At 40.7% G+C, this 20,570-nt stretch overlaps 1 protein-coding gene across 1 annotated transcript in view; it reads left to right on the plus strand.

Annotated features, from left to right (window-relative positions):
* Positions 1 to 20,570, plus strand: part of LOC128620299 (integrin alpha-2-like) — a 38,783-nt gene that overhangs the window by 11,445 nt on the left and 6,768 nt on the right. Inside the window, exons 3-24 of the mRNA XM_053645177.1 lie at positions 2,541 to 2,650; positions 5,369 to 5,460; positions 5,564 to 5,678; positions 6,061 to 6,188; positions 6,293 to 6,441; positions 6,538 to 6,688; positions 7,787 to 7,952; positions 8,246 to 8,319; positions 8,450 to 8,588; positions 9,959 to 10,104; positions 10,365 to 10,508; positions 10,606 to 10,809; positions 11,379 to 11,509; positions 11,840 to 12,003; positions 12,682 to 12,938; positions 13,037 to 13,116; positions 16,097 to 16,232; positions 16,371 to 16,463; positions 19,260 to 19,336; positions 19,433 to 19,516; positions 19,666 to 19,768; positions 20,399 to 20,509. Of these exons, the coding sequence (XP_053501152.1) occupies positions 2,541 to 2,650; positions 5,369 to 5,460; positions 5,564 to 5,678; positions 6,061 to 6,188; positions 6,293 to 6,441; positions 6,538 to 6,688; positions 7,787 to 7,952; positions 8,246 to 8,319; positions 8,450 to 8,588; positions 9,959 to 10,104; positions 10,365 to 10,508; positions 10,606 to 10,809; positions 11,379 to 11,509; positions 11,840 to 12,003; positions 12,682 to 12,938; positions 13,037 to 13,116; positions 16,097 to 16,232; positions 16,371 to 16,463; positions 19,260 to 19,336; positions 19,433 to 19,516; positions 19,666 to 19,768; positions 20,399 to 20,509 (2,854 nt within the window). The remainder of the gene's footprint in view (positions 1 to 2,540; positions 2,651 to 5,368; positions 5,461 to 5,563; positions 5,679 to 6,060; positions 6,189 to 6,292; positions 6,442 to 6,537; positions 6,689 to 7,786; positions 7,953 to 8,245; positions 8,320 to 8,449; positions 8,589 to 9,958; positions 10,105 to 10,364; positions 10,509 to 10,605; positions 10,810 to 11,378; positions 11,510 to 11,839; positions 12,004 to 12,681; positions 12,939 to 13,036; positions 13,117 to 16,096; positions 16,233 to 16,370; positions 16,464 to 19,259; positions 19,337 to 19,432; positions 19,517 to 19,665; positions 19,769 to 20,398; positions 20,510 to 20,570) is intronic.

The following is a 20,570-nucleotide window of genomic DNA, read 5'->3' on the forward strand; positions in this document are numbered from 1 at the left end:
AAACCCTGCAGAAAAGCGAGATTAGAGAAGAGAATGAAACTTCAGTAGATCACTATATTCTGTTAGACCAATCAGTGATCTGTAGCATTTCTAGCTCCGCCCACATGACCCCGTTCAGCAATGGAAACCATTACAGTCATGTGGGGGGAAAAGGAGAGTACACCCTCCTCAAGTTCAGTGTTTTTATTTATCAGGGCCTAAATAACAGTCGTGTGGTCCTCACCAACTTCTATAAACAATCGAATAACCTCAGGCGACAACAAAAAAACGCATCAGATTTCAGTAGTCGTTTTCTTCCCAAAAATAAACCGACATTCCGAAACCTGCTGGAAAATATAAGTACACCCTTCCTACTTCAGCAATCGTTAAGGGAGTAATTAGCAATCAGGTGTTACTAATTAAATGCACACGATTAGTTAATCATCAAGAAGTGTAAGTACCTATAAAAAAAAAAAAAAAACAGAAGGTTTGGCAGTTCTCAGGTGTTCTGGAGCTGGAAGAAAGGACGAGAAGCAAGAAGATCAGCTGTGACCTCGGACAAGCGATTTTTGCTGCTCGTCAATCTTTTAAGGGTCATGAGGCCACCTCCAAACGATTTGAAGTTCACCATTCTACAGTGAGAAGGATTGTCTACAAGACAGCTGTGAGAGCTGCGCATGAATGAATAGCCTCAAATCAATGACCCGAAGCAACGTTGTACGGAAGAGGGGGCCAAATTTTCTCCGGAATGACGTGAAAGGCGGATAAACTCTTCAAGAAAGCGTTTGCTTCATGGTGCTAAATGTGGATCTACATGTTACGGAATTATAGGGTGTACTTATTTTTTTCCCACCTGGTTTCTGAATGTTGGTTTACTTTTTTGAGTACGTATTGAAAACGCAGAGTTAAAGGAGGGCGTGCTTTCTTTTTCTCAACACATGAAGTCTGAAGGATCAGGAACTTGTGACCTAATGGATCTAGGGTAGGTGTAATTGTGTGGGTGTGACTACGGTATAGTGTGTAATCAAGGGAAGCGGTATGTGTGCACACACACACACACACACACACACACACACACACTCCTGTACTTGTTATTTTCTCACTGAGTCAGATCCACTGTTTGTAGATAAATCTGGCACAAAATGTGGTGATCTTACAAACCACAAGTGGTTTACCCTATCAGTGATGATCCAGAAAATGATCCAGCAGTGTTTATTCTCTCTCTCTCTCTCTCTCTCTCACTCACACACACACACACACACACACACACACACACAATAATACTACGTCTACAACTAACCTTAACTTCACTATCCTGATGGAAGTTATGGGGCTGTTTGTTTGTTTGTTTGTTTGTTTATTGTTTTTAAGAATATTTATTTATTAGAACATATACACACGTACATTTGCTTTTATGCATTCATTTGTTTGTTTGTTTACTTATTTGTTTGTTTGGATGTCTGCGTATAGATCATAAGGACCAGGCAAATGTCTCCACAAGTTCAAATCTATCATTAAGGGGGCCTTCATTTGGTCCCTATAAAAATTGCCCACGGTTTTACACACACACACACACACACACACACACACACAGAGATACAGGTCATTACAGGTTACAGGTGTTATTATGCATTCCGATCCAGTGAAATCCTCTGAACACTGTGTTCACAATGTGTGTGAGGCGTCTTTCCTCTCTGTGTGTGTGTGTGTGTGTGTATAATCACCAGCTTACAGTCCATCAATTACCATAAACACCAGAAACACACTTTGTAGGAGGACGCCAGCACAATATCAGCTTAAAGTAACTGACTGGATGAGGATGAGGATGAGGATGATGATGACATACTGAAAAACAGTCAGACGTTCTAAAGGTTCACACTAGTGAGTGACGATGCGACAGGCCACCGTTCATTTCCTAAGTGCATGCGTGTGACATGGAGCTGGATTCATCTCATCCTTTCATATCCGGCCTCTCGTCTAACGTGTATAGAGACGGTAGGAAGAAAAACGACACGAGGAAGGAAGTAGCAAAGATTGTCGGTGCCTCATATGAGCGTACTGTGTGTCATTAGCATGGTTAGCTTGTTCTGCTAAGCTAATCTGAGACTGAAGCTGGTGCGAAGCCATTTTCACACTGATTAGTACGCCGTTTCGTTTTTCATTTCGTTTGCATCACGCGTCGGTGCAAAAGAAAAGACGGCTCGGAGGAAGTGCATGCCTCTGGAGATTGTTTGTAGCTATTACAGTTAGCTTGCGCTATTAATCTGCTAATAGCTGATATAAAGCCTGGTACGTAACATGTAAATCAAACAAACTTCACAATTTTGTCACTTTATTAAAATATTAGAATACGTTTTAAACAAACGCAAGTCGTATACTATACGCTGGACGGTTGGTACACGCCCACAAACTTCAACAGTAGAGCTCAGCCCACGCCCACAAGAGACAAATCATAAGCGTGTTGTCGCTCATGAGTGTGAACGCCGGGTAAATGTGGTTTTGTTTCCTTGCTGTGTTTAATGGTGTTTAATGGTATTTAATGGTGTTTAATGGTGTTACAGGTTATTAGTGGGAGCTCCCTGGACAGGCTACAGTCAGAACAGGAAAGGAGACGTGTATAAATGTGCGATTGAAGGCCCTACGACTACCTGCGCTAAACTCAACCTACAGAGTAAGTTTACACACATAACTTTACATTTGAGTGCACTAATAATAATAATAATAATAGGGTAAATAGTATTAATATTTTAATAATAATTTTGTTAAAAAAAGATTCCTCTTTTTATTAGATTACATTTACTAGAAAGAATTTGTTTTTATTAATGAAAATATAGCAATTTTAATTTTATAAAATAATATTCAGTGCTGTGAAAAAGTGTACTAATAATAATACTGCTACTACTATTACTACTAATAATAATACTATTACTACTATTACTAATAATAATAATACTAACAATAACAATAATAATACTATTACTACTACTACTACTAATAATAATACTAACAATAATAATAATAATAATATTGCTACTACTACTACTACTGATAATAATAATAATAATACTAACAATAATAATACTAATACTAATACTACTAACAATAATAATAATACTAATACTACTACTACTAATAATAATACTAATACTACTACTACTACTAATACTACTACTACTACTACTAATAATAATACTAACAATAATAATAATACTACTACTACTACTAATAATAATAATAATAATACTAATACTACTAATAATAATAATACTAATACTACTACTAATAATAATAATAATAATACTATTAACAATAATAATAAGACTAATACTACTACTACTAATACTACTACTACTACTAATAATAATAATACTAACAATAATAATAATACTAATACTACTACTACTACTACTACTAATAATAATACTAATACTACTACTACTACTACTACTAATAATAATAATAATAATACTAACAATAATACTACTACTACTAATAATAATAATAATAATAACAATAATATTACTACTACTACTACTACTAATAATAATAATAAAAAATATTAATACTACTAATAATATTATTACTAATACAACTACTACTATTGCTAATAGTAGTAATAATATTAATAATAATAAGAAGAAGATTCTCAGAGTGCTTTAAAAACAGAGAAATAAAGAAACAAAGGGTAAAATAACAACAGATAAAATAACAAATGGCACAATTGCAAGAAGTGACAGAAAAAATAAATAAATAAAATGTTATAACTGTAACGCATCAGTATATTTAACGACATAATAAAAGCTAGTAAAAGCTCAAAGCTCTGAGTTTGAAAAATCAGTCGCGTGTGTGTGTGTGTGTGAGAGAGAGAGAGAGAGAGAGAGAGAGAGTGTGTATGTGTGTGTGTGTGTGTGTGTGTGTGTGTGTGTGTGTGTGTGTGTGTGTGAGAGAGAGAGAGAGAGAGAGAGAGAGAGAGAGAGAGAGTTTGCCAATCCTGGTTGTGAAATGCACCTTTTAGTGTTTTATCATTTTACACCAGCTCAAAGACTCCTTCAGATAACATACTGTAGAGCCAAGTCTGCCATCTGTGAGATAAACAGTGACTGTGTTCCTCGCGGTCACGGGAACGTAGCTAACATGGCGCTCCACAGCGGTTCATGCTGATGTTTATTGAGAACGTCGTTGTTTTTAAATAAAAACAGGAAACCACATGGACGTGGTCATCGTGGTTTACAATTAATCTTCTAAAGCTCTTCAGTGTTTATAAACAAAAAGCGGTGTGCACGCAACCTGACTGCGAAAAGACACGATCGCCCTAGCGACCCAACACGACTCTGTTATTATATATTATTATCTATTATTATAGCCAGTATATCTATTATTCTTAAACATCATTCTTGGGGGGAAATATTTTGCTTGGAAAGTTTTGTAATGCTGTAAAATACATTCACATACATTTTAAAAGTGTCCAAATACTTTTTGGGTCCACTGTATATGGCCTACACAATCCTTTCTAATAAGTGTTTAAATTATTGTTTATGAATGGTTATATAGTCTATATAATGTTATCTGAATGCTCCTAACACATCATCATACAAATTAACTGCCTATGAGCATTTATACGGGATTATAACAGATTATAACACAATGAACTGCTTATGAGCATTTAGACAGGATTATATAGGCTATTTAACACATTATAATGCAATAAACTGCTTATGCATGTTTATACAGGATTATGTAGGTGCTATAACGAGTAATAACGCATTTAGTTACTTAGGAGCATTTAGACAAGATTACGTAGGCCATATAACACGTTATTATAATGCATTGAACTACTTATGAGCAGTTAGACCAGATTACATAAGTTATATAACTCATCATAATGCCTCTAACTAATTACATGGCCTGTTTGATCTCATCTAAAGTAGTTAAAATATTGTTTAGTAATGGTTATGTGTGTGTGTGTGTGTGTGTGTGTATATATATATATATATATATATATATATATATATATATATATATATATATATATATCACCTATATATTGTCAAAATGCCACTAACACATTATAATGCTTTATAACCACCAGATTCATAAGAAGTCTTACTGCCAAAAATAAGACATAAAATCAGCGCAGCAACTTTCAGTCTGTCCATAAAAACAATAGTGTGTGTGTGTGTGTGTGTGTGTGTGTGTGTGTGTATGTGTGTGTTACAGCAGGAAAGCATTAAGAAGTGAACTCGATGTCGTAATGACGTAATCCTTCTGTACAGTTAACAAAGAACATTCCTCCACTCGGCCGAACGGATGCTGTGATCCGTGATGGATGATGGCGGTGATTTATTTTGCTGTACGTTTAATTACCCGTCTGTTTTTCTTTTGTTTTCAGATGGAGTCAACATACCAAACGTGCAGAACATCAACGTTAACATGAGTCTGGGTCTGACCCTGATACGAACCACCAAAAACGGCGGATTTATGGTAAACGTGCCACTGGAATGCAGTGGTGCAGAAATGGTACAATGTAGTCTTTATGTACTGGACAGATTTGTTAAGTGTGTGTGTGTGTGTGTGTGTGTTTCAGACATGTGGTCCTCTCTGGGCTCAGGGTTGTGGTTCTCAGTATTTCTACCCGGGAGTGTGTGCGGAAGTGAGCCCTCTGTTCGTCCCGCAACCAGCATTCTCTCCTGCTCTACAAAGTACGACTCGGCCCGTGTTCTTCCCTTTCTCATACACACACGTCTACATTCACCGTTTTACTTTACGTTAAAAATCCGTTCACGATCCGAATCACGGCTCAATCAGGACGTGAAACATTCCACGTACACGCCTCGATCAGGATCGGACTACAAAACGATCGAGACCGTTCGGAAGTGGGTTAAAATCCCGTGTTTGGAATTTTAAAGGACGTGCACATGCTCAAACCTGTAATATAACGAAGCTCAGAATATCCCGCGTGGAAGAGGATCCGAGGACGAGACTCGGCGCTGTTACGCTCTTAATTAACGTGCAGAGAAATGTGACTTTCATGTCACGTGCAGTTTGACTTGTACGTTCACGATCTGTTTAATTATCCCGCAGCTTGCGGCGGGCCGATGGACATCGCTATAGTCCTGGACGGATCTAACAGTATTTATCCTTGGCCTCCTGTCGTGGAGTTTCTTAAGAAGCTCTTAGGACACCTCGATATCGGACCGCAGCAATCTCAGGCATGTAACAACGCTCGAGGTTAAACATTACTGCCAGTGCTGTCTGCTGAGATAATGATCTGTTTCTTCTTATTATCATTTTATACGGTTTCATGTCGGAGCAGGTCAGCATCATTCAGTATGGCGTCGATCCCAAAATGGAGTTCAAGCTGAACGCTTATAAAACCAGAGAGTCGATCGTTCAGGCGGCTTCGGTGATTCCTCAGAGAGGTGGAATCGAGACGAACACGTTTCGAGCCATCGAGTACGCCAGGTATGTCTGATCTCGCTGATCTCGCCTGTGCACATCCAGACTGGAGACATCGGAAGTTGTTTTATGTGTGTGTGTGTGTGTGTGTGTGTGTTACAGGGTGAACGCTTTTCTGCCTGCAAACGGAGGACGTCCGGGTGCCAGTAAAGTGATGGTGGTGGTGACTGATGGAGAGTCACATGATAACTCCCGAAGAAACACGGTCATTCCAGCGTGCGAAAAAGACGGCATTACTCGCTTCGGCATTGCTGTGAGTACGTCACGACAAAAACGATACCCCGGGGTTCAGGGGTCCTTCATGATGGCGTCGTGATTTTTTACATTTTTTTTTTTTAATGTACGAAGTACCAGGGTATTGTAGGTAAACACCTGCTTGCCTCTGCCAGGAGGTTACAATTCGGCTCCAATTTGGACTTTTTTTTTAACAAAGATATTTACCATGTTTGAGCCGGTGCTAGAGTCATAAGTGTACCTGGAAAATAAAATACACTTTCTTAGCTGAAGGTCAGACCAAACCGAACCGAAAGCCGACTCACTGAAGGGGAAAGGGCACGGGACTTGAAAAATTGCTTTTGCGTTGTTTATTTCAAGCAGGTGTCACAAAAGTGCAGTGCAAGTGTCACAGCGCTTAACGAGGGTCCGCGTTTGTTCTCGAAAAATATTTGATTCGGTTCTAATTTTCTGTACGTCGCACTTTTAAGGTTTCATTCGAGTCACGTTAATTAGCATCACGCTGCACCTTATGGTTGCTCACCTGAAGGGGGGAAAAAGCCGTTATGTCCACCGACATTCAATTCAGTTAAATTGTATTTGTATGGCACGTTTAACAACGGATGTTGTCTCAAAGCAGCTTTACAGAAACATATAAACACAGGATGGAGATTTTAAGGGTGTGAATTTATCCCTATTGAGCGTGACGGTGGTGAGGAAAAACTCCCTGAGATGATACGAGGAAGAAACCTTGAGAGGAACCAGACTCGGAAGGGAACCCGTCCTCATCTGGGTAACGACGGAGAGTGTGAAAGTAAAAGAAAGTTCATTATAGTTTAATATAAAGTCTGTTTGTTGAACTAGTCCACTGTTCACTAAAGGAGACCCGAGTGTAAAACTGCACGTGGTCATCGCAGTCCCGAGGCCATCGCTGCAACCGTCGTCCCAGCAACCACAGTATATACGATTCTAGCGCTAAAATTCTAACTTCTCTCTGCCTGCTAGACTTGTCTTGCCAGCAGTATTGGCACATGTTTATCGAAATCCCTCGAATATGTTGAATACGCCTTTCCAAATTTTCACGCTGATCCGAGTCCACTGTTGCCTCACATCCTGCTTTCGTTTTTATGAACTACAGGTGCTCGGGTACTACATAAGGAATAACATCGACAGCAAAAAGCTTGTCGAGGAAATCAAGTCAATAGCCAGCAATCCTGCAGATAAATATTATTTCAACGTGTCCGCCGAAGAGGCTCTCCTGGAGATCGCCGGAACTCTGGGAGATCGGATCTTCAACATCGAAGGTGAAAATGATATTTCAGTAAAAGCTCGTCTCAAAATCTAACATCGGGTTTTTGGAGGTAAAAGTGATTTTGTAGAAATGTCCTCCAGTAATTAAAATTACAGTAGAATGTAAAAATAAAAATGAAAAATTAGACTTTGAATATAAGAAGGATTTATTCGATAGTCACATCATTCTTTACCGAATTCCTCAAAGAATCCCGGTCTTAATTCTCAGCCGAAAGTCCTGATCCCTCCTTTCATCTGAATCATCCAGGTCATATTGTGAATGTTAAACATTCCCTTCTTTCCACAGGCACGGGTACAGGCGGTGAATTTCAGATGGAGTTGTCGCAGGTTGGCTTCAGCGCGCACCAGACCAAAAACCAGGTGTGAGCTGCGGGATTTTTCACTCGCGCTACTTAATTACACGGTTACGGTTTATTTTCTTTTTTTCTTTTCTTCCTTTCTCTCTCTCTCTCTCTTCTAACACTACTCTCCCGGCGTCGTGTCTCTGCAGGACGTGATGATGCTCGGGGCCGTCGGGGCGTACGGATGGACCGGAACTGTAGTGCATAAAACCGCTCAGACGTCAGAGATTTTCCCCAAAGGCGCTTTTGAGCAAATCCTTGAAGACAAAAACCACAGTTCGCTCCTGGGTGAGTGGTTCGGGTTCGATCCGTTTACAGATCAGAAGTATTGTGTAGATTCTTCACACCTTTTAGACCATTGGTAATTTGTTCTGAAACGACATCATGTGCATTTAATCGTGCAGTTAGGGTTAGGGGTTAGGATTTAGGACTAGGGTAAGGATTTAGGGTTAGGGTTTAGGGCTATGGTTTAGGGCTAGGATTAGGGGTTAGTGTTAGGATTTAGGGCTAGGGTTTAGGGCTAGGGTTAGGGGTTAGGTTTAGGGTTAAGGTTTAGGTTTAGGGTTTAGGGCTAGGGTTTAGGGTTTAGGGCTATGGTTTAGGGCTAGGATTAGGGGTTAGGGTTTAGGGGTTAAGGTTTAGGGTTAGGGTTAGGATTTAGGGCTAGGGTTTAGGGCTAGGGTTTAGGGTTTAGGGCTTAGGACTAGGGTAAGGATTTAGTGCTGGGGTTAGGGTTTAGGGCTATGGTTTAGGGCTAGGATTAGGGGTTAGGGTTTAGGGGTTAAGGTTTAGGGTTAGGATTTAGGGCTAGGGTTAGGGGTTAGGTTTAGGGTTAAGGTTTAGGGTTAAGGTTTAGGGTTTAGGGCTAGGGTTTAGGGCTTAGGGCTAGGGTTTAGGGCTAGGGTTTAGGGTATAGGGCTAGGGTTTAGGGCTAGGGTTAGGTTTTGGGTTTAGGGTTAGGGCTAGGGTTTAGGGCTAGGGTTAAGGGTTAGGGCTAGGGTTTAGGGCTAGGGTTTAGGGCTAGGGTTAGGGTTTAGGGTTAGGGTTTAGGTTTAGGGTTAGGGTTATGGTTTAGGGTTATGGCTTAGGGCTAGGGTAAGGATTTAGGGCTAGGGTTAGGGTTTAGGGTTAAGGTTTAGGGTTAGGGCTATGGTTTAGGGCTAGGCATTAACCCTAACCCTAATTTTTCCTTCAACATTCAATTATTATTATTTTTTTTTAATCGGCAGCAAATATCAGACACCAAAACATGTCTTGAGTGAGTGATGACGTATAAAACATTTCTTTATAAAGACTAAAAAGTTTAAAGTCCGTTTCAAATCAGTTTGTCAGCTCGGGTGAAAATAGGAGTCAAACATGTATATTAGCTCATCAGTCACCACGCTTGGCCACTTTCCAAATTATCCAAAGTATCACGCTCGTATTTCTATTCTCTAGCCAAAAGAGCACCGAAACAAATGTAATAATAAACACCTTCATGTTAATTCACCTTAATGATGTAACTGTAAACATGAACTGTATTTTTGCACTAAATAGACGACAGGAAGACAGACTGGTAACGTTGCCAGTAACAGAACCGCACTAAAGACTTTATTCATGGGTTTATTTACTATTGTTGTCATTTTCCTCTATGTGTGTGTGTGTGTGTGTGTGTGTAGGATACTCGGTGAGCACTCTGTATAGCGGTTCCACCGAGTACTTTGTAGCCGGTGCTCCTCGCTCCAACCACACGGGTCAGGTTGTGGTGTACACACTGAACAAGCAGAGACAACCCGACATCCGACACTCACAGAGAGGAGATCAGGTAAAACACATCCTGCTTCTGACCAATCAGAACTGAGAACCGAGCAGCACTGTCGCGTTCTGGATTCCGATCGGTCAGAAGTGTTTGATTCATTTGTACATGACATGTTATTGTTTCTATAGTAACAGCTCGTTCGCAGGGACTCGTACGGCGGACACGCTACAGTAATGGATTATGGAGAATAAATAAACATTTATACGAACATTTATGGAAGGAGTCTCCGGTGTCAGAGCCTTGTAACACTCGGCGGTAATTTGCAGATCGGCTCGTACTTCGGAAGTGTGCTCTGTCCCCTCGATGTGGATCGTGACGGGGTTACTGACCTCCTGCTGGTCGGCGCTCCGATGTACATGAGCGACGAGAAGAAGGAGATGGGCAAAGTCTACATCTTCACCGTTACCGACGTAAGCCGTTAAATAAAAACACTGCTCCAAAACCATCAAAACCACACTGAGGAACTGGTAAAGACCCACTGTCTAATTACTGTTAATGTATCTACAGGGGTTCTTGAGTAGCCAGGGGTTTCTGGAAGGTTCCACTCCACAGGAGAACGCTCGGTTCGGAATGGCCATCGCCGCTGCTCCTGACCTCAACCTGGACGGCTTGACCGATGTGGTGGTCGGAGCGCCGCTGGAGGAGAACGGCCAGGGAGCCGTTTATATTTATAACGGAGACGCTCGGAGCATCAGGAAGCAGAGCTCACAGGTAGAACCGCTCTAACCAGAACCCGTCCAAGTCCGACATTATTTCATCTTTAAGGAATAAAACACTCAGGGTCGTTCTGTTGAAGGAAAATAATCAATGACGACTCGGTGTGACGGAGCAGATGAACTGTTTCCACCCTGATGTTGATCATGTTTCTATAACAGCGAGTCCTGAAGTTTTCTGTTCCTCTTATATCACAGCAAATTGCCAAAGAATACCGTTTTTAAAAAAATAATTAATAAAAGACGTCTATTTATAGTTACGTTTAATGTCGTGGAACTTCTTTGTGGAATTTCGTCTTTTCTGCGTTTCCTGTGTCCATATTAAAGCCTCTCTTTGTTATTATGCTCAGGATCACGCTCAGATCGGTACGTACTGTTCTGTGACTGTCTTAATATTTCTATTATAATTTTATCTTCAATTTCAGTATTTAAAAATGCAGTCCTTTTTTTTTTTTTTTGTATTTCATAATTTATTTATTTATTTTTTTACAAATGATTTATAAATGATCATTATTTATAGCTGTCGATTGTAAAGTGCATTAAGCAACTACTGCATGCTGTATACAGAAAATTCTTGCCGTGAAACTGGACCCGACGTTGAGGTACTTCGGACGCTCTTTAGACGCCGCTGGAGATCTGAACGGAGACTCGGTCCCGGACGTCTCGGTGGGCAGTTATGGGAAGGTGCTTCAGCTCTGGTGAGACTCTCTGGAGTGTGAAATGTTTCCCATCATGCACTTGTCTATAGGAAGTCTGGTGCATCTTTCTTTTCAGTTTTCCAGCTGGTGCAGTTTTCAGTCATCGGAGATCGTAGAATACATCGTTCGGTTCAGCTAGATGTGGGCGTGAACATTTTCACCCCTTTTGTTAAACTTCTGTGTGACTATTCAACGTGAATTCAGCCATGTTTCCACCCATGATTCGCCTCGCTTTAGACACGTCATCAGTGTCGAGACGTTTCAGAGTGGACTCCCGATTCTGAGCGTGTACGTGTGATTTTACGTGGGTTCTGTGGCGTGCGGTTTCAGGTCCAGGGGAGTGGCGGTGGTGAAGGCCCGGGTCACGTTCACCCCGGACATGATCAACATCGAGAGTAAACCGTGTAGCTTCGGTGGACGGAAGGTGTCCTGTTTTAAAGCCAAAGTCTGCTTCAGCGCAGCGTTCAAACCGACGACGCCTGTCGGACCTGCAGGTACGTCGCCAGTCTTTAACTTCGCATAAAACACCTTTTGCTTCACTTCTTATTTCGTACAGATTCAGAATATTTGTTCAGCCAATGTAAATGTAATGATCAATGAAAATGAAGCGCTGTTGAATCCTGATTGGTCGGAAGGTGTTGATTAATTTTCCGTAACAGCAGTTATGAAAATTATCGTTTCTATAGTAACGCTTAACATAGCATAGTATACAAAACATAAATTAACACGGGTTGACGCATTCCAAAACGATGTGTAATCCCTGATGCGGACAAGTTTTCTTAAACATTTAAGGAAGGAGTCTCCAGTGTCAGAGCTTTGTAACCGTCAGGGGTGAAGCCGTAACTTTAGGTTTTGCGACATCTTCAGGACGGAGAATTTACGCTTCTTGGCGGTTTTTCTGTAGAGGGCTGATGAGTGAACGACTGTTTATAGCTGCTGTAACGTAAGAGAACAGGAACTAGCTTGTTTCGAGGACGAAACATAAATTTATTACATAAATGTGAGCGAGAAACTGATCGATTCGGATTCAGAACGGATAAATAGATGAACAGTACAGATAAGGAGACGGAACTGATTAATAGAACAGATATGGTAAAGTCACGTTTTCACCATGATAGTGAATTAACTTAAGTAATCTGTCTGAGATCATAAAATCTAATCCTGATTTTCAGAGATTAAATACAACATGACGCTGGACGCCGACCTGCGGTCGTCTCGATTCAGCTCCAGAGGTCAGTTCGGGAACTCCGAGCGAGTGGTCCAGCAGAACGTCGGCGTGTCCACGGCCGAGACGTGTGAGGAACATCAGGTGTACGTTCAGGACACTCCTGACCTCGAATCCATCGCCGTCCGAGTCGATATCGGACTCCAGCAGCCGGACTCCAGCCCCGTCCTGGACGCCTTCAGTCCCAGCGCATGGGAGTTTTTTGTGAGCGCCACGTCCAGCCTCGTTGTGTGTCGGGTTTTTTTTCATTGACTTTTAATGACTGATACTTTTGATTTTTTTTTTTTTTTTTTCCGATTCAGATCCCATTTATTAAAGACTGCGGTGGTGATGACATGTGCTACAGCGACCTGGTGTTGAGCGTCGAGAGAGAACCACCAAGGTAAGGCTAGGTTTTAAAACATATACATATATATCATGTCTAATGATTATAATCTATGGAGTCTCTGAAAGGGGGCGGGGTTATCATCGCGTATGCACACACAAATGAAAATGTATTTTTATTTTATTTGTGAAATCTTTATCAGGTACACTGGCTCTCACATACAAATACATTTTAAGCATTTAGCTAACTCTTTACCCTAAGCACACACTTTTTGCGATTCTGTTCCGTTCTTTGTTTGTCTCTGGCGTGAGAAAATAAAATGCCGGAGGCATGAAACGGTGGCGTCCACGTTACTTTGTTGCCATGACGACAACTCGATCAATTTGACCGCCATTGAAATAAGACTTGATGCAAAAGGAATCTCACAATGTTGAATTGATTCAAGAAATAATCGCTACACCAGCAAATATAGTAATAAAACTATAATAACAGGTCGCGAAATGTCATTTTAATACAGTTGCGATCAAAATTATTCAACCCCCATTGCCAGTTCAGTTCAGCTAATGAAGCCCGTGATTAGTTTAGTATCAGGTGTGCTTGAGACAACACCTGTTCTGCATATCTGTGCTGTTGTGAGGGATTCTATTCAGGCGGGTGAATCATTTTGAAACTGGAGAATCATTATAAGTTGCATTTTCAGTTGAATTTGGTGAAACCGCTTGAAGCGTTCGTCGTGTCCAGCTATTTCAATCGCTTTTGTTTGATTTGTTCATCGCTAACAGCTGAAAGTCTGTACGTTTTAATCAATAAACCTGATTTGCACTGGGGGTCGAATAAGTCTGATTGCGAATGTGTGTGTTTTTATTGCTTATTTTGCATGCCCTGGATGGAAAGGACGAGACTCTGGTTGATAAACTGTGTTTAAAATGTTTCAGAAGGGTTTAAAATTCTCCAAAATCCCCCACAGATGTTAATAATTTTACACCATGTGCATATAAACGCCAGCATCTTATTACAGAATGATTAACTCTTAAGCTGATAGAAGCGCGGGTCCGTTCTTTAAAAGGTGCAACGGTTCCCTGTATCAGTACTGGTTCTAGCACCAGTGTGAAACAATTATCTGCTTCTCTCAGAGTGTAATCCTAGCCCCAGAGGTCAAAGGTCATACGGTGTAACGAGCCAAAAACTCTCTGGGCTCTGCGCTTCAATCTGTGACTTCACTCAACCCTTCATATCCTGTTCTGCATCGCTGTCTGGAAGTGTTTTATTCTTTTTCTTTTTTTCTTTTTGTCTTTTTTTTGATGAGGATGTTAACTTCGTTTACTAACACAGAAAAGCTGCCTGTAAAATCTCAGATGCATTTTAAGCGCTTTTGCAAATGGTTTGTCTGTTTCTGTCTCCATGGTGCAGACCAAAACCGTGTCTTTGTTCCCAATAGCCATGCCTGCCCCATCGTTAAACACTCACAAGTTTTTAATTAAACCCATGTGTGAGTATATCAGCTACACCCAGCTCCAGAATTATTGGCACCCTTCATGAAAATCGACAAAAACTATTTCAAAAAAAAAAAAAAAAATGAAAGCTGCAAGCAGCATTTTCGGGGGCCAAGCACCAAGACTCACTCAGCCGGACATTCACAGATGCGCTACAACTGTTGCATAAGCAATCACAGGGAAGCAGAGCCATGACTATAGGCGACGGGATTCAAGAATGATTTGTAGTTTCACGCATTTGCCAGTCCGTTAAGGGAGAAAGGTTTTGAATATCAGAGTTCCTTTAGATAACTTTTGTTTAGATGGGTTTCAGGATGGTCTGAGTGAAGATTGGACAAAATTTGAGGAAGAGTTGCAAAAAAAAAAGGCAGTTAGATTGAAGCATTGTAACTTTTGAACGGTAAACGGCACCGTCACAAAATTTCTTGCATAGCCTCAGGTCATGGTTCTGAAGGTGCGTACCAAAATTTGTGTCAGTGCATAAAGTCGTCGTTGAGATACAACTTCACTTCCTGTTTGGCGGCATTGCCGTCAGATTCGTTGACCAATTACAGGGAAACTGTTTGGACTATTGAACATTCTTCTGAAAAGTTTTTTGAGGCTTACTCTGAAGATGATGTGTGGCAAATTTTGTGACGACTGGACAAAATTTATCGGCGGAGTAGCGAAAAAACTGTATCTAATGAGGTGGAAATTGATGTCATAGGGTGCGTTGAACTCCTCTCGACCCAAGGAATCCAGGGATGCCTGGCTTTTAAATTCTGGAAATCTAAATGTCTTCTATAGTCATAACATCTATGGTTCACAAGTTATGACCATAAACGTACTTCCAAATTTGACCTGATGGTGCTGTTTGGCCCAAATTTGACCCGATGGTGCTGTTTGGCCCAAATTTGACCCGATGGTGCTGTTTGGCCCAAATTTGGTCAGAATGTTCCTTAGACCCTCCCCAATCAGTGTGCCAAATTTAAAACTTTTTACCACACGGTTCTATGAGCTGCCATAGACACCCTAACCAGAAGATGATGATGAAAACATACAATAATAAGTGGGTACCTACGCACCTTTGGTACTTGGTACCCCCTTATAATGTGATAATAAGTGATATTTTGAGGTGTGGATCATGTGTAATGTTTAACACAGTATTTTCAAACGTAAGTTTTCTGAAGTCATGTAATATTTCTGCTACGCTGGTTGTAAAATTATTGGCACTCAGCCTTTCTCACACTCAAGGTCGCTGTATAAAAGAAATCATAATAATTTTAGCATACATAGAACCTTTACAGATCCCAAGATGTTTTTGCAGTCCCCTTTGTTTTTTTATGTCCCTTTCTTTTGTTGGTGCCAGTAATTTTGCAGTTGAATCTAAGACGAAGCAGACTTTTTTTTGGACACACCCATTTGAAGTGAGAACTTGAGAATAATGGAGTTGTGTGGCAGACTTTAAAGTCTGGCTGCAGGGCTTCACGCTGTCACGCTTTGTCTGTTAAATCTGTTGTTATGGAACTTCTGGGTAATAAATTCTCATTTATGTCCCTTTGTAGCTCTTTGTTGCTGGTGAGTAAGAACAGTAGACTGTCACTGTCCGTGACGGTGATGAACAGGAAGGAAAATGCCTACAACACCAGAGTGATAGCACGCTTCTCCAGCAACCTGTTCTACAGCTCCGTTACGCCACCTGTACGTCTGACCCGTTTCAACATACGTATTTTAGTGTAGGATTAATCTGAGCGAACCTCACGCTGTCACCAGACCATAATAATTCCTGCCGGACTTCATTTCCTAAGCATAATTTTCTGCTGTTTTTTTCCCCCCCAGAGCGATGATACCGAGGTCAAATGCACCTCCAGTAAAGACACCGAAATCGTCACGTGTCAAGTTGGATATCCAGCGCTCAGGACTGACCAGTTGGTGAGACTGCCTGACTCACTAAACACACACGTGTAAATAATAATGACATCTATGTGAGGCATTTAGGAGGCAGGTTCTTATTTACACTTCTCCCGAGTTATAAAAAGACACAGGAATCCAAGTAGAAGAGCCTGAAGGAGCAGAAAGAAAGTAAAACATTGAAAAATAGATGTATAAGTCAATAGTTCTTTGTGCATGCGTGAAGGTTTGTATTATTATTGTTTGTAATAATGCTTCTATTATTCTTATTATTAATGTAAAGATTCAGAAAAATAGCTAGTCTTTGTAATTCCACTAGGGGGCAACATAGAGCAATACACTCAGGGCCGTTAACTAAGTTAAGTGGGTTTTTTCTTGCCATTACTCTATATATGTAGTAAACATTGTTTTTCATAAACAGTCATTTCCCAGGACCATGGTGCAACACATGGTGCAACACAACTTGTCCTTGTTGCACCATGCAACAAGGACAAGTGGTAAAGTCCTTGTCCTTGAACTCAAAGGTTGTTGGTTCGATTCCAGCTCGTGCTTGCACTTGGTGTGCTGAGTAATTTGCGAGAGCAGATGAAGTGGTGAAAGAGTGGCTGAGAAAACTGGTGTTTGACAGCCTCAAATAAAGTGTGGGTTATAGTTTTTCCACTTTTCCCTCTATAGATGCAAAACTAAGTCAATACTCTCTCTTCCTGTTCCATAACCCTCTTTGTTCATCTGCCCAGACCCTGGGGGTGCAGATGCCTGGGTATTACCCCCCTCATCTCAGGTCAGGTCAGGTCAGGCCCTCCAGCACTTTCAGCTCATCCTGCCATCACTTCCTCCAAGTCCACATCATCTCCTGGAGGACCTGGCTTGGGTTTGAACAAACAACCTCTCAATCCAGAAGCAAAGCTCATCTAGTTGAGCCACAGGATATCATACAAACAGATTTATAGACCTTTTCACTTTTGTACACTTAATCCTCACCGAACACTTAAGCAAAAACATGCATTTGAACCCGGGACATCGAGCATCAGGGACTGTGACACCAACCACTGCACCACTGTAGGAGTAGTGGTGTGAGTGCTTATTGGACCTTTGGCTCAATAAATGGTTCAACAGTGTGAGCTGAAGAGAATTAACAGTGAAACATTTAGTGGAAGAGGAGACGGTTGAGGTTGAACGATCATCGGTTCCCGGTTGACTAACCAACACACACCAACACACAGCTGGACCGTTTGCTGTGCTGTGCTGACCCTGTGTGCTTTCTGGGAAACGTTTAAAATGGTTTACTTTCTACACATGTTTGTCTTCTCACATTTTTTGTTGTCATATTCCAAATCCAAGCATAAGGAGGCAGATATTTTATAGGTCTTTGGTTAATTAGTAGAAATAGTCATTTTATACACAGTATTCATTTATATCCAGAAAACCATGTCCACGGTTTGACCCAACACCCTGCAACTGCTGAAACCACAACACTAACCGCTGCACCACCAACGGGCACAGGTGGTGCTTATACAGTATAATGCACATAGGGCTTAACAAAGAAGCATTGTTTGGTCTAGACGTAAGTAGCTGATTTGATCGCTCAGCATATGATTAGCTAACGCGTCTTAGCCATCAGTAGCACTCAGTTATTATCCTTCCCACTTTAATTCCTATTCTGGTCAAATCCTGAACTTTGGTTTATATTACTTTGCTAGTTGGCAGTCATGTAAACGAGTCACCATTATGGTAGATTCCAGGAGGAAACCATCCTGGGTAAACTATATTCTGTTGGATGAGTAGACTTTAGAAGCCAGAGCAATGAAATGCATTTTAAAGAAATTCTAGTATATACACGACCACAACACTTTCCAGTCAGGTTTCATACACTTACCAGCACCAGGCTGTGGGGACGCTGACCAGACTCCACTCAATTCTCCATTCCACCATCATCTTACATCTTACAACTCAGACCTTCAGCACTCATACCCTTGAGATCTAGCTGGGGTTTGAACTAACGTACATCAAAGCCTGAGCCAAAGCTCATGCAACTGAGCTACAGCATCTTACATATACAGAACATTATTTTTCTATTCTTAGTCTCAAACTGTGGCACTGAAACACATGGGAAGCAGCTTCGTGGTTTAAAAAAAATTGTTTTGGTCCAAATACGGTCTAATATTCCGTTTAATTTGTATTTGTTTACTTGTACTTGAGCCAGTGTAACTCACGTAGCCTGCTAATGCTAAGGTTCACTTTAGTTCACTTAAGAACTAAAAAGTAAAGTTTGAGAACAAACTTCATGTTGGTTTGAAAAAGCCAGTTAAAAGGTTAAAATGCAAAATAGTTTGCTCTTGTTGAAGACAGGGTTAATTTAAATTAATACAAAGTTGAAAGAAGGTAACACAAACAAAAGAAAAAATGACATACTACGTACTACGTGGTCTTCATAGTGATTGAGTGTGTGTTTGTGAATAATTTTTTTATGTGTGGCTGTTTTGGTTATTGTTTTTTGTGGTTGTTGTGGGTATTGTGGTGGGTGTGCTTTTTTGACGTTTGTTGTGTTTAGTAGTCGTGGTTGATGCGATGATCGTGGTCGTTATGGTTGCCATTGGGATTATTGTTGGGATCATTACAGTTGTGTTGTGATAGTTGTGTTTATCATTTTTATGATTGTTTATACGCTTGTGGTCGTTGTGGTTGCTCTGACGGGTGTTGTGGCGATTGTTGTTGTTGAGTGTGAGGTGCTATATTAAAATAAAATAAATAAAATATTCCTGTGTATATGAACGCAATAATAATAATAACAATGAGTGTTGCGTCACTTTGTTTCAGGTGACATTCGAGATCAATTTTGACTTTAATTTGGCACGATTACAAAAGGAAGTCAAAGTGGCCTTCGAAGCCCAGAGGTAAGAAATTAAACATGTTGTCCAGAACATAACATGGTGACAGAGATGATCCCCGTCGCTGATGATGATGACGATGTCGTTCGGGTTGTTTTGCAGTGACAGTAAAGAGGAAACTCCGGCGGATAACAGTGAGACGATGGCGATCCCCGTCCAGTACAGGACCGAGATCATCCTCAGCAGGTCCGATCGTAAACACACCGAGACCAATTCTAAACATCAGCGGCAAAATAGAAAACTCCGAATCTTCTTCCTCTTTCAGACAAAATTATATACAACCCCTAAAAACCGGGAACATGTCTGAATTTATTTTATTTTTATTTTTTTAACAGAGAAGCCAACATGAATGTTTACTTGCTGGATGAAAAGGATGAAATTACAAATCCGATAAAAACGTACAGTGACATCGGCCCGGAGTTGAAGTTCAATCTCAAGGTCAGTGGCTTTCTTATTTTATTTATTTATCTATCTATCTATCTATCTATCTATTTTCGAATAGCAAAATTTTCCCTCATAAAAACAATTTGCTAATACATAACATCATCAGGCTGAGAGTAAAAAGTGCAGAAGTTAATTAATTACCTCGTTATTCCTTATTCTGCTACCACAGCACTGACACTGGAGACTCCTTCCATAAATGTTACATAAACGTCACCTTTACAGAAAGCAGATTAGATTATGTCGCGCGTCCACCTGACAAGTCTCTACGAGTAGGCGTTGCTATAGAAACAATAATATAAATATATGGTACTGTATGAAACGATCTTCAGAGCGGTAACTGATTATTTGAATATTATAACATTATAACGCTGAGTGTTTAATCGTTTACATAAAGTACAGTTTAATATGGTCCTGTTGTTGTATTTCTTAACCCGAAGACGAATAATTACGCGTGTTAGGCTTCGGGATATTTCAGCTGAAACAGATTTAAGACGCCCTTTTCCGCTGTCCTGTAATCAGAGGTCTGGAATCAGGTGTTTATACTGGTGTAATTCTTCGTCCCTCCAGCATTTGATATCCCGCGCAGGTGGATGATGTGAAGTGGTGTATTTTTCTCCGCTGTAGGTGTCTGGAGCAGTGTTTCCAGTCAGTCTGGTTTACCTCGACGTCTCGCTGCCCGTCAGTACTAAATCAGGGAATCATCTGCTGTATGTAACCTCAGTCGAGAGCATACCGGTGAGAACCCAAACGAGTTGAAGAACATTTCCATCAAGGTCATGGATTTTTATGGATGTAA

This window comes from Ictalurus furcatus, chromosome 16 (assembly GCF_023375685.1).
Source record: "Ictalurus furcatus strain D&B chromosome 16, Billie_1.0, whole genome shotgun sequence".
In the NCBI taxonomy this organism is placed as follows: domain Eukaryota; kingdom Metazoa; phylum Chordata; class Actinopteri; order Siluriformes; family Ictaluridae; genus Ictalurus; species Ictalurus furcatus.